The sequence below is a fragment of the Mugil cephalus genome, chromosome 5 (assembly GCF_022458985.1).
Source record: "Mugil cephalus isolate CIBA_MC_2020 chromosome 5, CIBA_Mcephalus_1.1, whole genome shotgun sequence".
Lineage (NCBI taxonomy): Eukaryota > Metazoa > Chordata > Actinopteri > Mugiliformes > Mugilidae > Mugil > Mugil cephalus.
In genome coordinates this window covers 17,778,188-17,793,062 of record NC_061774.1, presented here as the reverse complement: position 1 = coordinate 17,793,062, position 14,875 = coordinate 17,778,188, and the positions used below count along the sequence as shown (strand labels likewise).

Below are 14,875 nucleotides of genomic sequence, written 5' to 3'. Positions count from 1 at the left end.
TACATTTAGACAGTTGTCTTTATTGTAAACACTTGTCATTCAGATGCACAATTATGACAAAATAATCTTTCACTGAAAGAGGGCAGTAAACACCAAAAAGAATACCTACTTCCACATCACTTTCCTATCTAAATGAGTATACCGTACAAACAATGACTCAACTCCAGAATATAGTCTTAGCACCAACCTCCAATTAAGATTCTCCTGTTTAAACTTTTAAGTGAAGGGCAGTCTTATATATCCCAATACTAAAATCTGCTGCGTATTATATTGATTTAATATGCAACACTGAATATATATATATATGTATATATATTTAACATCATCTACTGTACTCTATACAGTGTATACCATGTCCTGCTTACCAGAAACTTAAATTTACAGTCACAAATAAACAATTACAATCCAGTTCTGCTTCAGTAATCAACGTAAAGACATGATTGCAAAGTTTATCATTTATACAGATGATGCTAATCTATTTGTAGTCCACGCTCGCACTGGTTTCACTTCTTACCTCTGAATAATATCATAAACACAGTTGACAGGATACCACAGGTTTACGGCGCAACTCTCAGCAGTCCATTCAGGAGATTGGTTATTTTTTTTCCTCTTTGTTCTGGTGCTCCCACGGCACGGGATCGTTTTCTTCCGTGTGCAGTCCGGTCTCCCTCTCGTGCCAGAACTGCTCCACGTCAGGCAAGACAATCCCATCTTTGAGGCTCACCCTGTCTGCCTCCTTCCCTCCTCCTCTTCCTCCACCTTGCTCCGACTGAGGCTGAGCTTCTCTGCTGGGTTCCTTGATGGAGCTCGATTGAAGGCTACACTCCCTCCCCAGCTGGCCTGATGTCTCCGGTCTGGGACAAGGGGACTTGAGAGTGGTTGGGTTGTGAGGTCCAGGCTTTGCTTTAGGTGGAGATTGTTTGCGTAGGGTGAGGCGCCTCCACAGGCCCCTGTAACCCTCCCTGAACTCCTCAGAGAGGGAGAGGACGATGAGGGGGTTCACCAGTGAAAGAGAGAATGTGAGGAGCTGAGCAGAGAGGGTCAGAAGAAGTGGAGGAGAGGAGCTAAAGGACCGAGCTCCTTCTGTGTCCGTCTCTGCCCTATGACGCTCCCAAACCCATACCACCCACTGCGGCAGCCAGAGGATAGCCATGGCCACAGTGAGGCTAAAAAGCATTAAAGTCAGCTTCCTGGATCGGATCTGAGCCCGTAGGTTCTGAGTCTTGCTGGAGCGACGCTGGCACTGGCCATAAGCCTTCCAGAAATACATCAGGGCAAAGCTGAGAGGTGCGCAGTAGACCGCCAGAGGGTATGCTTTGATGTACACCGACATGAAATTACGGGCTTCAGCGGGAACCATCAGAACACACACCAGTCCCCGGATCTCTCTGTGCAGCGTAGCAAAAAGCCAATGAGGGATGGTGACGGAGCAGGCGGAGAGCCAGATGAAGAAGAGCACCACCAGGATGGAGCCCAAGTGGATGCTCACCTGCTTGGTGGGGTTTGACACATAGCGGTAGCAGGCTTTGGCCATGATCGCCACTGTCAAGCTCTTCGCTGCCATGCAAGACTGGAGGAACCAGTCGGCCGTCTTGCATACCATCCAGCCCAGGTTCCAGCTAGCCTTGGAGTAGGAGGCAGCCTTGAAAGGCACCGTGAACATCAGCACCAGCCCGTCGGCAAACATCAGGTTGAAGATGAGGGAGTTGATGAGAGACAGTTTGCCCTTATGTGCGTTTGAGAACAGGATGACCATCGCGGTGAGATTACAAGCCACACCCAAGACGCAGATGACTCCGAGAATAGCCGGCACCAGGACCCTGAGCTCTCCGGGGTCAAAATGCTGGAAAGATCCGTACTCATTGAACGGCCACTTGTCTATGGAGCTATTCAACACAGTCCCATTGTTCCCACTCAACTTATCCATCTTTCCCAAGACGATTGTGATCTGATATGAGAGGAGAGGAGAAGTCCGAGGCAGTCTGGAGATGAAAAAAGCTTCCAAGAACTTCCACAAACAGAAAAGCTGTATTTTAGAAAATGAATCTAAACCTGTGAAAACAATCGCATCATAGAAGATATTGATTGACGATCAGTGATCACAGTGGAGCTCCTGTCTGTCTCCCGGTTTATCCTAAGACGCGATGATGCAGCTTCTGCGGCTAGTTATAAAGATGGTGTTTGATTGACAGCTGATGTCCCCAGCTGGCAAAATGTGCGTAGATGGCTCCCTCATGGGGCCAATTAGGAAAAACTTGGTGCGGGGACGAATATATTAGATTTCTAATTTCTCTAAGTGATTGTGAATTAATGGTCATTACAGTAGGGGTTTCAGTAATTAGGTGTTTTATATAAGAGGTTTTTAATGCATAATGTGTCAAAGAGAAGATCTCAGGGCAATCTGTTGGTGAGAGATTTTTGATTTTGTGCAGTATTTTAGATTTGCTACCAAACAGAACATCAAATGTGGCATTCATCAGCAATCCGGGTGGATGTTGTCATTTGTTATTGTTTACCACTCTCCAAATGGTAGAGTAGTTACTTCTCTGTCATTTTAAGATTGTACTACACAGTAATATAATATTAATAAACACAAATAATTAAACTAAATTAAGAAATCTTTGACAGTAGTTAGCGATTTGAAGTCCGTCACCAACCAACTCCACTCGGTCCAGAAAATCATGGTTTCCTTCGTCCTACTGTTTGTCCACACGAGGGCGTCCTTACACCACAGGCAGCGATGATCATGGTCAGGACACGAAACATGTCACACACATTTGATTCTGCAGGCGATAACACAGGACGTCCAACCAATGCAGGATTTGAACTTGCACATCTTTATTCTTTTTTATTCAAAGAAAGTCCAGTAAGCATAAAGACTGCATGGTAATTCATTGCATTTCAATACATTCTGAGCTATAAAAGTTTTGTTTCAATTAGAAGTGTCACAAAGGAGGTTGTTTAGAAGACATTACCATTTAAAGGAATCACACTTAATTATTCCCTGATTTCACAGAGTTCAGTTAGACCTTTGTCTGCTGCTTCGCGTTATGGGAGTGGGCTCATCTGAGACGATCTCCAAACTAAGCCGAGCACTGAAAGACGACCTGCAACTGCTGCTCCATGTCCATGTCGCCCGTCTCCCACGAGAGGGGAAACGCGAACAGGAACGGCAGCAATCTAAAAACCAAACATTTTTGAACGCTCTGGAGAGAAAGCCAATAACTTTGAATTTAAATTGAATAGCGCCTCAGATGATCTGCAGATGTTCAAATAACTATATGCAGGCTGTCAATTTCATCGGATCCAACACATGCAAAAAAGGACCTATGCTAGCATTGTTATGCCAAGAGAATCTCGAGTTTGAGTTCGATATTTCATCGTGATAAGCTTACGGTTTTACCATCTACAGATCATTTTCAGAACTATCCAAATCATGTGAAAATGCTGCAAGAAGTTTTTTAAGTTTTTTTTTTATCAGGAATTTTGCAACAAAAAAAAAAAAAGAATTTGTGTGGCTTTGACTCGTCTCTTGCAAACTGATGACGTCTGACTGACAACTGCAATGTGAGAGCAACAGATACTTTGTACATATCACAGCGTCCTCTCCTGAGCTCACAAGCATGTAACCGGTGCTATAACTTAATCTTGACTACATTGCTTCAAGCACTTTTTCCTCTCGGGACCTTTATTTTTTTTTTGTTTGTTTGTTTGTTTTTTGTTCATAGAGAAAGAAAGAAAAATTGGGGGGAAAAAAAAGAAAATTTCCTAAGTTAACATTTCATTTGAAACATTCACACTCCCGCCTTGTAGTCAGTCCCCTCCCACCCGCCCTCCCCTCCACTACATCAAACCCCCACATACCAAAAGAAGGCACCACAGCTTCTACACAGACCGAGAGAATGACTCAACAAAAACAACAGCATTAAATTAAAACCATTGACACGGCCTGGACGGGCTTCATTCACATTACAGACTACAGCAGTCTCGCACGGAGACACAAAATTGGTACTACAAATGACTGACCCGGAGAAAACTCTCAGTTTGTCAGGTCAGGGGTTAACAGTCTCTTCTTTGTCTGCAGTACGTTGCACTGTCCAAAACCTCACCTCAGTTGGAGGCCGCAGGGTTGATCACATGCAACTGTAGCATGAGCATACTGAAACACAGGGGGGCACTGTTGCTACATGACAACGAGCCACCATCATGTAAGCGTGGTTTCTGTCTGTGTGCTCTATTTTATGTGCCCACATTTGGCCCTTTTCTTCTGGGTCCAGGGTGCTGCTACATCCTATTAATCATGCAGCAATTGTGCACAAGTGCACAGGATTCAATTCTCCAGGGGTCCGCGTGGCTAAATAAATTAAATTAGAAGTCAAATTGAAGAATGAAAGTTCATTCTTGGTCTCAAGGAACCCTTTTCCTCAAGTTGTATCCAGGTTGTATCCCAAAATTCACACTGTCTACTTCCCCCACGTCAGTCACTGGATACTCAACTCTGCGCTTGCTCAGCAGAGCCGGGGGGTGGCGGGGAATCCAAGACAGCAGCCCCTCACATGTACGGGGGGGTCAGGGGTCGGACTGCTCTTTAGTTGACCTTGTCTTGGAAGATGTAGAGGTTGTTGGTGGCCGCTACAGCGATGATGTTCTCGTGTGGGTGCCACGTGGTGTGGAGGATCTTCTTGCTGAAGTCAAGGCTGTCTACGCTGATCTCATCCTTACGGCGTTTCCCACCTACGCACACCTGGAGGACAACATCAGGGACGAAGAGGCGTTAAGGCGGAATGCTTATGCAGTTTCAGCACAAGCAACTCTGATTTCAGGGATTTTATTAACTCATTCCATTTGGCCACTTGTGAGGAGCTGAAATAACATGGAAATAAAATTGCCATGCAAAACTGAGAGTTTGCAAACTGTGCAAACTTATTTCATCTGAAGTCATTTGTATCCATCCTAATCCAATATTTTCTCTCCCTTTAGACTTGTTACTAACACTTAAGGGAAATATTTAGTTAATTATCTGCTAAGTCTTTCACTTTGTTCACCAGGTAGTTGCACACCTATCCCCCGGTGAGAGGGAACCGATAAGGTCATTTGTAATGCAACATCTGGAATGTATCATAATTACAAAGTTACAGGACAGGTAACCTCCAATGGAAGGCAAGTGGATTTAGTGGTATTTAGGTCTGCAACTAATTAAATTAACAATTAGTTGAATGATAGAAAATTGATTGGCAGCTATGCTGGTAGGTGAAACGTTGCCATGCACAGGTTTATGCTGGTTGAAAGTGACTATTTTGACTTTTCTTAACATTAATAGAAAAATTAATAACCGTAGAACCTTCATCCCTGTTCTACTGTTGTCTGTTCCCTGACGGTACAACTAGTACTTGATGTATAACTTGGCAGAAAATAGAGAAAAAATTCTATCACAAGTTCCCGGAGCACAAATTGTCATATTTTAAATCTATCATTTTGTCTTATTAAATGTCTATATCCAAAGATATTCAGTTTACTATCACAGGTTTGATCTATCATAAAAGAGACCCAACAAATAATCGCCCTTTAGAAGAATCAGTGAACGCTTCATTGCGTCAGCTGTGGCCTTGTCTGTTCTGTTCTGTTCTGTTCCGTTGTCCTGATTGGTTTCGGGACTCTCGGGGATTATAAAACTAAATCCATTTTTCTTTGAACCGATGGAATAACTTGTGTTCGTGTGAGGCGATTTACCTTGCGAGGCTTAAGAATAGCTCTGGGTTTGCTGTTCTCTCTGGACGCTTCCAGTGTGACGTCACGTTTGGTGTTGCGGTCGAACATTCGGAAGAAGTTGTTGTAGGAGCCGGTCATTATGACGCTGGAGGGGGGTAGAGGAAAGGAGAGTGGGAGGTTATAGAGAGAGGGGTCTGCAGGTGTACTGATCGATTTATGGATAGATTGAGGAGAAGTCTCACCTGTCTGACCCGTTCCAGACGCACTCAAACTTGTCAAATATGCAGTCGTTCTCATAAAGAGAACAGAGTTTGCCCCGTAAGTAGTCGTGGACCTGAAAAACAAACAATAGATATTTGTGTTACAGCCATTTTACCACTGTCTTAGTGGACGACGATGCAGCCATAAGCTGTAACTCCATATGCTCTACTTTCAGTAATCCTACCAGACCTGCTGACCTACACTAAGATGCTAGGTAGCAGGTGGGATTGGACAGAGAATCCCCTGAGCCAAGCTGATGGCCTTTATCAATCATGACCTGCCCTAAGATGGCTTCCCCTGATCAGGCAATGTGGATCTGACCCCGATGACCACTCAGTGGGAGGTTTTGCCCTTCACGTTGCATCACTACCAGCACTATCTGTCTTCTAATGGACGCTGGGCTCAATAAAGCCTCCCGGGGTATTTGCTGAAGATGACACGGTTACAGATTGGTGGGGTGACAGTGAAACAGGATTATGTTGAGTGATTAGCCTGAAATCAATACATTTTGATTTGATCTAGGCCAGCCCTTCATTTACCAACTTCACCAGCTGAAAACAATCTTCGGAGGATTCAAAATGTCCAACAGGCAGGAAAAAAAAAAAAATCATGACAGAAGCGTACCTGGTAAGTCTCCAGTGGCTTGTTCTCCATTTGAAGGTCCCACACCTTGACAGTGAGGTAGTCCCTTGTCATCAGGTAGCGTCCATTGTGGCTGAACTTCACGTCGGAGATCGATGAGATGATCTCGGAGAAAAAGGAGCGCGTGGATGGATCCTCTGGCTCCTCAAAGTCTACGAGTGAGAGAAACACAAAAAGCAGTTATCTTGTGATACAGAGATACTTTTATGCATTTTACATCATAGCGTTTCTTTAAATCATTTTACAGCAAAGAAAAAAAAAAGCAGATTTGGTTTGAGTGTGTGTGTGTGTGTGTGTGTGGATGGGGGGGTTGTCATTAGCAAACAGTAACCGCCACAACAATGCCTGGATGCCGGGGCTTTACTGCCGCAGCTGCATCTCTTCACGGAATTACTTGTGTGTTCAGGGAGACAGTCGCGGGTCAGCATGGTGGGTAAATATTGGTTATGATTCATATTGATTCTGGCAGCTGCTGATCTGTGTGCAGGCCAGCACGCCGGGGATAAGAGCCAGGCATTCCATCGTTAGCTGTCAAGTTATTGCCCCCTCCTTCCCTCTCTTTTCCTCCCACCCCGCTCCCCTCGCTCTTCTCCATCTCTCCAAAAATGCCCCCCCCCCCGCACTCCTCAGCTGAGGCCTGGAGAATAGCTCTGTGATGTGTCAGTGGGGAGTCTAACAAGGGATGCAGCGTGAGAGATGAAAAAATGGGGGGATGAGGAAGGGATAAGAAAAACAAATCAATGTCAAAGTGCTGGGCCCATATGAGCCCTGCTGGATTTGTGTGTGCATGTGCATGTGTGTGTGTGTGTGTGCCGATGAATACGAGCGTTTGTGAATAAGCAGGGGTGCGATGTGTGTGCATGTATATATGCATGTGTGTGCATCCCCGCCCTCCCTCTCGTCCTGCTCCAGGGGTGCATAATAGGGTCCCTGGGGAGTCGGCAGGGGAGCCGTTTGGACCCTCTGTCTCTGTCCCGGGGCCTTGGCAATCCTCTCTTTTCCCTCCAGCCATCTCTCTCTCCCTCACCCTTCCATCCATCTTTGCTATTACACTGATTGATACCAGCAGCCTCCCAGATTTACAGGTACGCAGGGCGATACAGTACGATTGGGGGGTTTGGGTGTTGCGTAGCTGTATATCAGACTTTGTGTGCGTGGGTGTGTGTCTGTGTGAGGGAAGCTCTGAGTCATACTTGCACATTGAGAAAGACAGTAGGTCAGTATCAGCGGACCTGTCCTGAGGCTACCCACAGCACCTGCCCACTCTGTGTGTATAATGTGTGTGTGTGCACAGCAGGTATGTCAATATCAGACAATCCAAAAAGCTTCAAATTCACTTCTGAACCCAACCCCCCTTTTTTTCCTTTTTCTTTTTTTTTTACTCAGCCCTCAAACGTTCATGTGAAATTCAACAGGCCGCGTTAGCGCTCGGTCCAGTGGTCGCATCGATACGTCTGAGGAAATGAGTGACATTATTGAACAACAAGGTGCATCCACGAGGGACTAATGCGATTGCTCTTAAGCCATTGATTTGCCGGCGAAAATGTCAATGTATTCATTATTCATTCAGCCAAATCGTATGCGTGGGTTGTTGGGTTTCAGGGAAGGCCGTTCATTGTTTGAGACGCGCCACGAGATCTATCGATGGGTTATCAATCGTGCCATATTGAGCAGGGGAAGCCTGCATGTCACGGCTACACAAAGGTGGAGCCGGAACAGTGGAAATCCTTGAATTTACAACCCCATGTTTTATGCATGCTGACTGATTTCCCATTTCTATTAGTGTTTGTTTGGTCATGTATTTTGAGTTTTACACAGGCTTGCACCTCTCTCCTGATCACTTCCTTCCTTTTTGCTTGAAGCTCATTGTTATGTTGAGTATATTGAGTTTTTATCCATGTTTCTTGTGTCTTGTGTGCCTTGTTGTGTCTCTCCTGTGTGCACCCAGGCATTGTGCTTTTTCCCAACTACGCAGCAAGGGATTGGGTGCACCTGCTCTCACCTGCGTATGGGGGGAAAACCGTATAAAGCCTAGAGGAGGAGCAACAATCAGTGATTTTGATTTTGGTCGACAATGATTTGGTCATAGTTTTAGTAGCCACACTGCACCACTGACAATTTAATTTATATGGTTACTTTTTACATGCACAGCCTGGTCTTGCCCGCTGTGTGACGTTTAATCTGGTGGAAATATAACAGAGGAAGAAGAGGAATTTTATTGACTAAAGTAAATGGGAAAAGATGAATGAGATGGGCTCGAGTGTTCAACGATCGCATCAAGCTTTTCAAGTCTATTAGGCATTAATATTCCCCGATTCAGTGGGGCCGTTGCAGTTCTGATTCCCGATAGTGTCCATGTCAATGTAACCAACATTACTGCTCTGTCTCCATAGAGTTGTTTGAAATTAATTTGTGGTTGTGGAGTTTAAACTTCAGTTACAGTTAAACTCTGAACCTACATATCTAAATCTGACAGGTGTAAAGGAAAGATAAGTTAAAGGCTTTAGCATTTCAGTGTGGAAGCCTGTGAGATGGAAAAATTTGGATTTTAAGAATACATAACAACTAAAAATCAATAAAGATCTTAATGGAAAATTCTACAAATGATAAAGTTTTTAAAAGTGGCTAGTTAGAATTTTTTTTGTTGTTGTTTTTGTCTGGTGGGATTTCAGTATTTCAGGAATCTTGTTAAGAAAATAAAATAGTACAAATGTGAAAACTAAAAGCATCTCCAAGCCACAGCTGAATAATTTTTCCCCGCCATGATACTCACATTTGCAGTGCTTGTCGCAGAGCGCAGCCTGTCTCATGTCACAGAGGCGTATCGAGCCCTTGCTGCTACTGTAGGCAAAGGTGTGACAGTGCTGGGGGTGAAACTCGGCGGAGGTGATCACTTCTGTCAGCTCCTCCATGTTCGCTGGCTTGATGTCCACGATGTCTGAGACACGGGCGCTAAGGAACAAGCTCTTTGAGACGACTACAGTGGACATCCAGTGAAGGCGCGTGGAGTGTGGCTAGCGTCACTGGTGGTGTTCAGATTTAAATGAGCTGCACAAATACAAAACTGTAAAAAAAAATAAAAGTCCTGCATTCAAAAGTATTATCAGTAAAATCTACTAAAAGTATGCAGGTAAAAGTCACTGTGCAGTGTTTTTGATGTTTGTGGAATAGTTATTTTATTGCACGACGAAATCTTAAATCCATTTTTAATTACGTTAGACACAGATGGGAAGTTAAATCTGCACCAATGCATCTTTTGTTCATATATCACTCATTGCTATGGGGTGGGGGTGCCTCCTGCAGTCTAGGTGGGTGATGCAGGTGTGGGTTCATTTTTTTTTTTTGTTTTCACATTTTTAAAAGATGATAAATGCAGAAAAGACCCGAGTCAAAGGATACTGAAGCTGCGGTCAGTGATCTCCAGGTTCCACAGGTTCACCCGGAGGTCATCGGTGGAGATGAAGGTCTGAAGGTCGGAGTTGACAGAGATGGAGTTGATGTGGTAGGTGTGGGCATTGCTGAACACACGTCTGGCTGTAGCCTCCACCATCAAATCCATAGGCTGCAGCACCGGCACCTGTAAGGGCCAATGAGGAAATCCAGAAAAAATATTCAAGAAAAAAAATCTAATCTTAAAGGCTTTGATGTGTCACACAGTATTCTTTGAAGCTGGCTCCATCAAGGCCTTCTTAGATATTTATCTGTGTGACTGTGCATGATTTGCTTGTCTGTGCCTAAGAATATACCGGGTGTGTTTGTGTGTGAGAGGCGCAACTGTGTATGACTCCAGGGACTCGTTTGACATTTACTCCAGAAATCTTAATGAAACAGAGACAGCGTCTCTGAAGGGCTCCGGGGCTGTTTGATGGGCCGCTTCAATCAGACTGTGAATATCAGTTTGCTCCACAGCTACTCTGCGACTGATCATGCCTCCCTCTCTCTGTCTCATGGAAGTGCTGAATAAGTCAATCCCTTTCTCTTGTTTGTGTGTGCGTCGAAGAGAAAAAAAAAAGACAGAAAGCGGAGGAGGCGGAAGAAGAGATGGCCCGGGGGCATCGCCGGGCCCTGCTGAGGAATGATAACTGCAGAACTACAGAATTAAGACGAGCTCTCACACACGCGCGCACGCGCACGCACACACATGCACGGTCGCACAGTGCTGCTTGGGCTTCAAAGACGCCCAGCACCAGTCTGCATGCAGCCCCCCGTTGGCCAGATAAAACCCAGACAAAGAGAGAGGAGAGGGGAGGGAGCGAGGAGAACAAATCGGCTGCTTCTTCCCTTTTTTGCTCGTCCGTTTCTGGCACTGACTGAGAGACATGGCAGCCCAGCAGGCTCCTGTATCTCCATGGGTGTCACTTCATTTCCATGTCTTTCACTGGCTGTCCAGAAAGACACGGACCTTATTAACCTGTAACCCCCCAAAACACTGGCAGACACTGTTCAGCTTGCCCCCGCACCTTACAGTGATCTAATAGATTGTCCTCCTTATAGAACGTAAAACTGAATAAATTAAATTGAGATATCTGTTTTCCGTTTTAAAGCGCATACGCCGCAAATCACTTAGAAACACCAAACAGAATGTGTTTCATTCTTATTATTTTATGTCTAAGGATGACTCTAAACGATAAACCTTACCACGTAAAATTGGTTTGATTTTTCTGGCTGTGTGTCAGCTAGTACTCTTGAGGTCCTCCCTATCCTCCCGCTTTCACCCCCTGCTCAGATTTCACAGCCTCTAAACAGGATTGACACAGTCCCAGCCTGTCCTCCAGGTTGCTATGATCCCCCGGCCAGCCAGACAAAGGCGGACAGACACGCTGAACACAGCACTAATCTGCTGTGGCAGACACACACACACACACACACTGTCCTATGTGGGCCTTCCCTTGTGTGAAAATGAAATAGGTAGTGGGGTGATAAGAATGGGCGAGAGACAGATCATGATCCCTTCATGGTGTTCATCTCAGTGCACGTACTGATCGCTTTCCTTTTACACTTAGAATTTAGACTGATCATATGATATTCACTGGTTTTTAAAATAACGATTAGAAAAAAAGTGTTGCTAAGAAGTGTATGGAGGATTAAAGGCTACCGTAGCATCAAGGCTGAATGCTAAATTTTGATTTAATCAGCTTATCTGAACTCTTCTTATTTAGACTCCAGGACACTCAGTGTGAAGGTCTTAACAGAAGCCCTGGTTATTTCTCAAGTCAAGCACCTACGGCTTTGGATTTTATATATTTATAACATTTATTTATAATTTATAACTTTTAAAGGAGCGCAACACCAATCCTATAACTACCTTGTTTTGGGCTCAAGACTCATTTTTAACAGTCGGTGTGAAGTAGGACTGTACCAGGGGCGTCAAATAAAATCTGGTAGTGAGCAGCGCTATGCTAGAAATGTAGGTTACGATGGAAACAAGACATCAGACAAAAACAGATCAAAGGGAATTTACAGTGAGAATGAGAGCAGGTGGTGTAACCTATTGACAATATGTATGTTGTTTCTTTCTGGGTGGAATGACTGGGAGGGACTGAAGAATGGTGTCCCATTTGATCGCATAAGTGTTTGAAAAGATGAACGAAGCCAGAACTGATGTGGTTATCAGCTGTTAACTGCTGAAGTTTAAAGCAATCCTTTAAATTCTGTCTGTTTTTCTTCTGCTGTGTGATGATTTTCTTGTTATTTTCACTTTTATTTCACAGTTAATGTTGAGCAAACAGGTGGGAAACTGTGTGGTGCAAGTCTAGTTGACTTGTAACGGTAATTCAAAGTGGCTTCTATGAGAGAACAAAGTTAAAACTTGTATGAGTTGAGTGTTGTGGCAGAAATTGTGTATAAGATAAAATAAGCCTACTAATAATGCTGATGTCTTGTAATGCCTTATTTTTATTCCACTCGAGATTAATCTGATCTCTGCCTGACATCACAGTCTCGTTCATTCAGTATAATATACTGTATGGTCTTTAGTTTAGACTATTGTGAGCAGAAAACACAGAATATGTGAAGTGCTGTATGGTAGATTGTTAGTTGTTTTAGTCATCTGCACTGTCGGATTTTGGTATTTTTGTCTAAAATATCTGGGTGGGCATGCCTTAGATTGATTTAGGTCCTACCCAACTGAGAGAAGTTTTGTGTCCTTGTTGGGGCCACTGAGTCTCATATAGCACCTCTCAGGTTGGGAGTGCCCCAAGGCTCTATACTTGGCCCTCTTTTGTTTCCTTTCTACTTACATCCTCTTGGATCAGTTCTCCGGAAACATGGCATTGCATTTCATTTTTACGCTGATGACTGTCAAATATATTTGCCACTTAAGCAAGATAATTGCTTAAGATAATAATGCTCTGCAAAACAACTGCTGTCGTGCTTTGCAGAAATCAAGGCATGGCTGGCCATGAATTTTGTGCACCTAAATGACAATAAAACTGAGGTCATGTTGTTTGAGCCTAGTGGTGCATCCAAGGACCATGCTGATCTGGGGCCTTTAAATCAACTGGTAAAATTTTAACACACCAGAAAGGTGCATCATAGCATTATTCAATAGAACGCATGTTACATTTTGGGTGGACGTTGTCTGTAGTTTTGCACGACCTCTTACCCGTAGCGAGGTGATGGTCGACGGGTCTCGGATCCGTCCATCGTCGTCCTTCAGGTTGTAGCCCTCCGGCCGCTTGTCCCTCTCACTGATCTTCCACAGCTTCACTGTCTTGTCTGAGATAGACACACACAGAAAACACACAAAATACAGTTAGCTCGCGGCTCACTCCAGTGAATCTCCGATACAAGATGGATGCGGGGGGTTGGGAAGCCAATCTGGCACATAGCTGGGCAGGAGCCAGCGATGGATGATGAATGGCGGCTCCTGTGTAGATTCTGATGTCACTGATATCAATCTACAAGTTGAGTACATTTCGCTGCTGCGGCGTTCCCCCCAATATAGCCATCTGGGCGCTTTTCGACTCCGCATCACATAAACACACACCAGTTACATTTCATCGTCTCGGTCTAGTGAAGTGGATGGCAGCAGCAGTCAGGTTGTTGCTTTTTTTTTTTTTCTGTCTTTTAATTTCCACTGTGAATATTGGTGTCAGAGCAACAAGGCCATCGCCACAGGACCCTCCACCATCTGCTCCAGCCACCGCTAGCACTTCTGTAGCAGCCATGCATGAAGCCCACAATCTGCGAGACGTCTCTCTGCTGATGTGTGTGTGTCTGTTTGAGCTATCGTGCATGATTGGTGTGTGGTACCACATGCTTTGATATGTCTGTATGTGTGTGGGTGTGTGTGCTCGCACTGTGGCAGTCATGCATGAAGTCCTTAATCTGAAAACTGCTGCTGGTGGCACTTGCTCAGTCAAGCAAAACACCAATAGGTTCACGGCAATAGTCAAAAAGACATTTTAATGTCATATTAATAACACCTATCCATTCTGCAAAGTGAAGAATGACTCTTACCTTTAGCTGGTGCTTTTATTGACTAACAACAACCTAACAGCCACATAAAACACACTCTGAGGATGATATTGTGATCCGTATGGGGAGTATTTTGCCATTTGTACCCGGGCTGACTTAGCTAACTGACTGACCGTTGGTGGAAAGCAGGAAGTACGCTGCATTCTGCTGAGGAAGCCATTTGATCTTGTTGATCTTCTCCTCAATCTCCAAACTCTTCAGGTAGTCAAACTCGGGCTCGTGACTCTGGAATGTGCTGTAAACGTTGTACTCCCCACGACGTTGGGGCTGGCTCTTACTCTGGCAGAGAAAGAAGGAGAAACATTGTTAGACATTAATTTATTTGCTGTAAATTTCAAAAGATAACAATACTGTAACTCTCAAAGCTGGTATAAGATGTTCCAGTGTTTTAGAACGTGTACAGAAAGGGTACAAATATACATTCCAATAAAGTCAACTTCCCTTTAATCGGAGTCATCAAATGTTACAGCCATTGTGGCCTTTTGTTCTTTGGGAATCCCCTGACTTTTGATCTAGCATCAGCTCCAGATCAAATGTTTAATTTCCTGTATGTATTTCCAATGGCTGAAAGCTTGGAAAATTAAGTTCAACCAGTATCACTGCTACGTCTAAATACTGTATTGTATTTAGACAATGTATTAAATCACATCGACTGCATAAAAACGTAGATTTGCCTGGAATATCACAGACATGCTGACAATGACCAAAAAAGCCTGCTCCACATCATCCTAAGTGTTGTCATCTTTACACAAAGATATAGGACACGTTTTGTAAAACATAAATC

At 44.2% G+C, this 14,875-nt stretch overlaps 2 protein-coding genes across 5 annotated transcripts in view; both read right to left on the bottom strand.

Annotated features, from left to right (window-relative positions):
• On the bottom strand, positions 1 to 2,758 carry gpr151 (G protein-coupled receptor 151). Its single transcript, XM_047585323.1, has one exon. The coding sequence runs from the start codon at positions 1,925 to 1,927 to the stop codon at positions 596 to 598; it is 1,332 nt and encodes a 443-aa protein (XP_047441279.1). The 5' UTR covers positions 1,928 to 2,758; the 3' UTR covers positions 1 to 595.
• A 58-nt stretch (positions 2,759 to 2,816) lies between these two features.
• ppp2r2ba (protein phosphatase 2, regulatory subunit B, beta a) overlaps positions 2,817 to 14,875 on the bottom strand; it is a 42,541-nt gene continuing 30,482 nt past the window's right edge. For 3 of the 4 annotated variants that reach the window (XM_047585320.1, XM_047585321.1, XM_047585322.1), the window contains exons 3-10: positions 14,205 to 14,370; positions 13,217 to 13,329; positions 10,012 to 10,189; positions 9,386 to 9,550; positions 6,595 to 6,764; positions 5,952 to 6,043; positions 5,731 to 5,854; positions 2,817 to 4,744 (exon numbers count right to left, since the gene is read on the bottom strand). In XM_047585320.1, coding sequence (XP_047441276.1) covers positions 4,589 to 4,744; positions 5,731 to 5,854; positions 5,952 to 6,043; positions 6,595 to 6,764; positions 9,386 to 9,550; positions 10,012 to 10,189; positions 13,217 to 13,329; positions 14,205 to 14,370 — 1,164 coding nt within the window. In that variant the 3' untranslated portion in view covers positions 2,817 to 4,588. Of the gene's footprint in view, positions 4,745 to 5,730; positions 5,855 to 5,951; positions 6,398 to 6,594; positions 6,765 to 9,385; positions 9,551 to 10,011; positions 10,190 to 13,216; positions 13,330 to 14,204; positions 14,371 to 14,875 lie in introns of those variants that run through there. The other variant, XR_007112854.1, reaches the window with a different exon arrangement.

Coding starts and splice junctions, on each gene's coding strand:
- gpr151 (XM_047585323.1), bottom strand. CDS start 1,927: ATGGATAAGTTGAGTGGGAACAATGGGACTGTGTTGAATAGCTCCATA.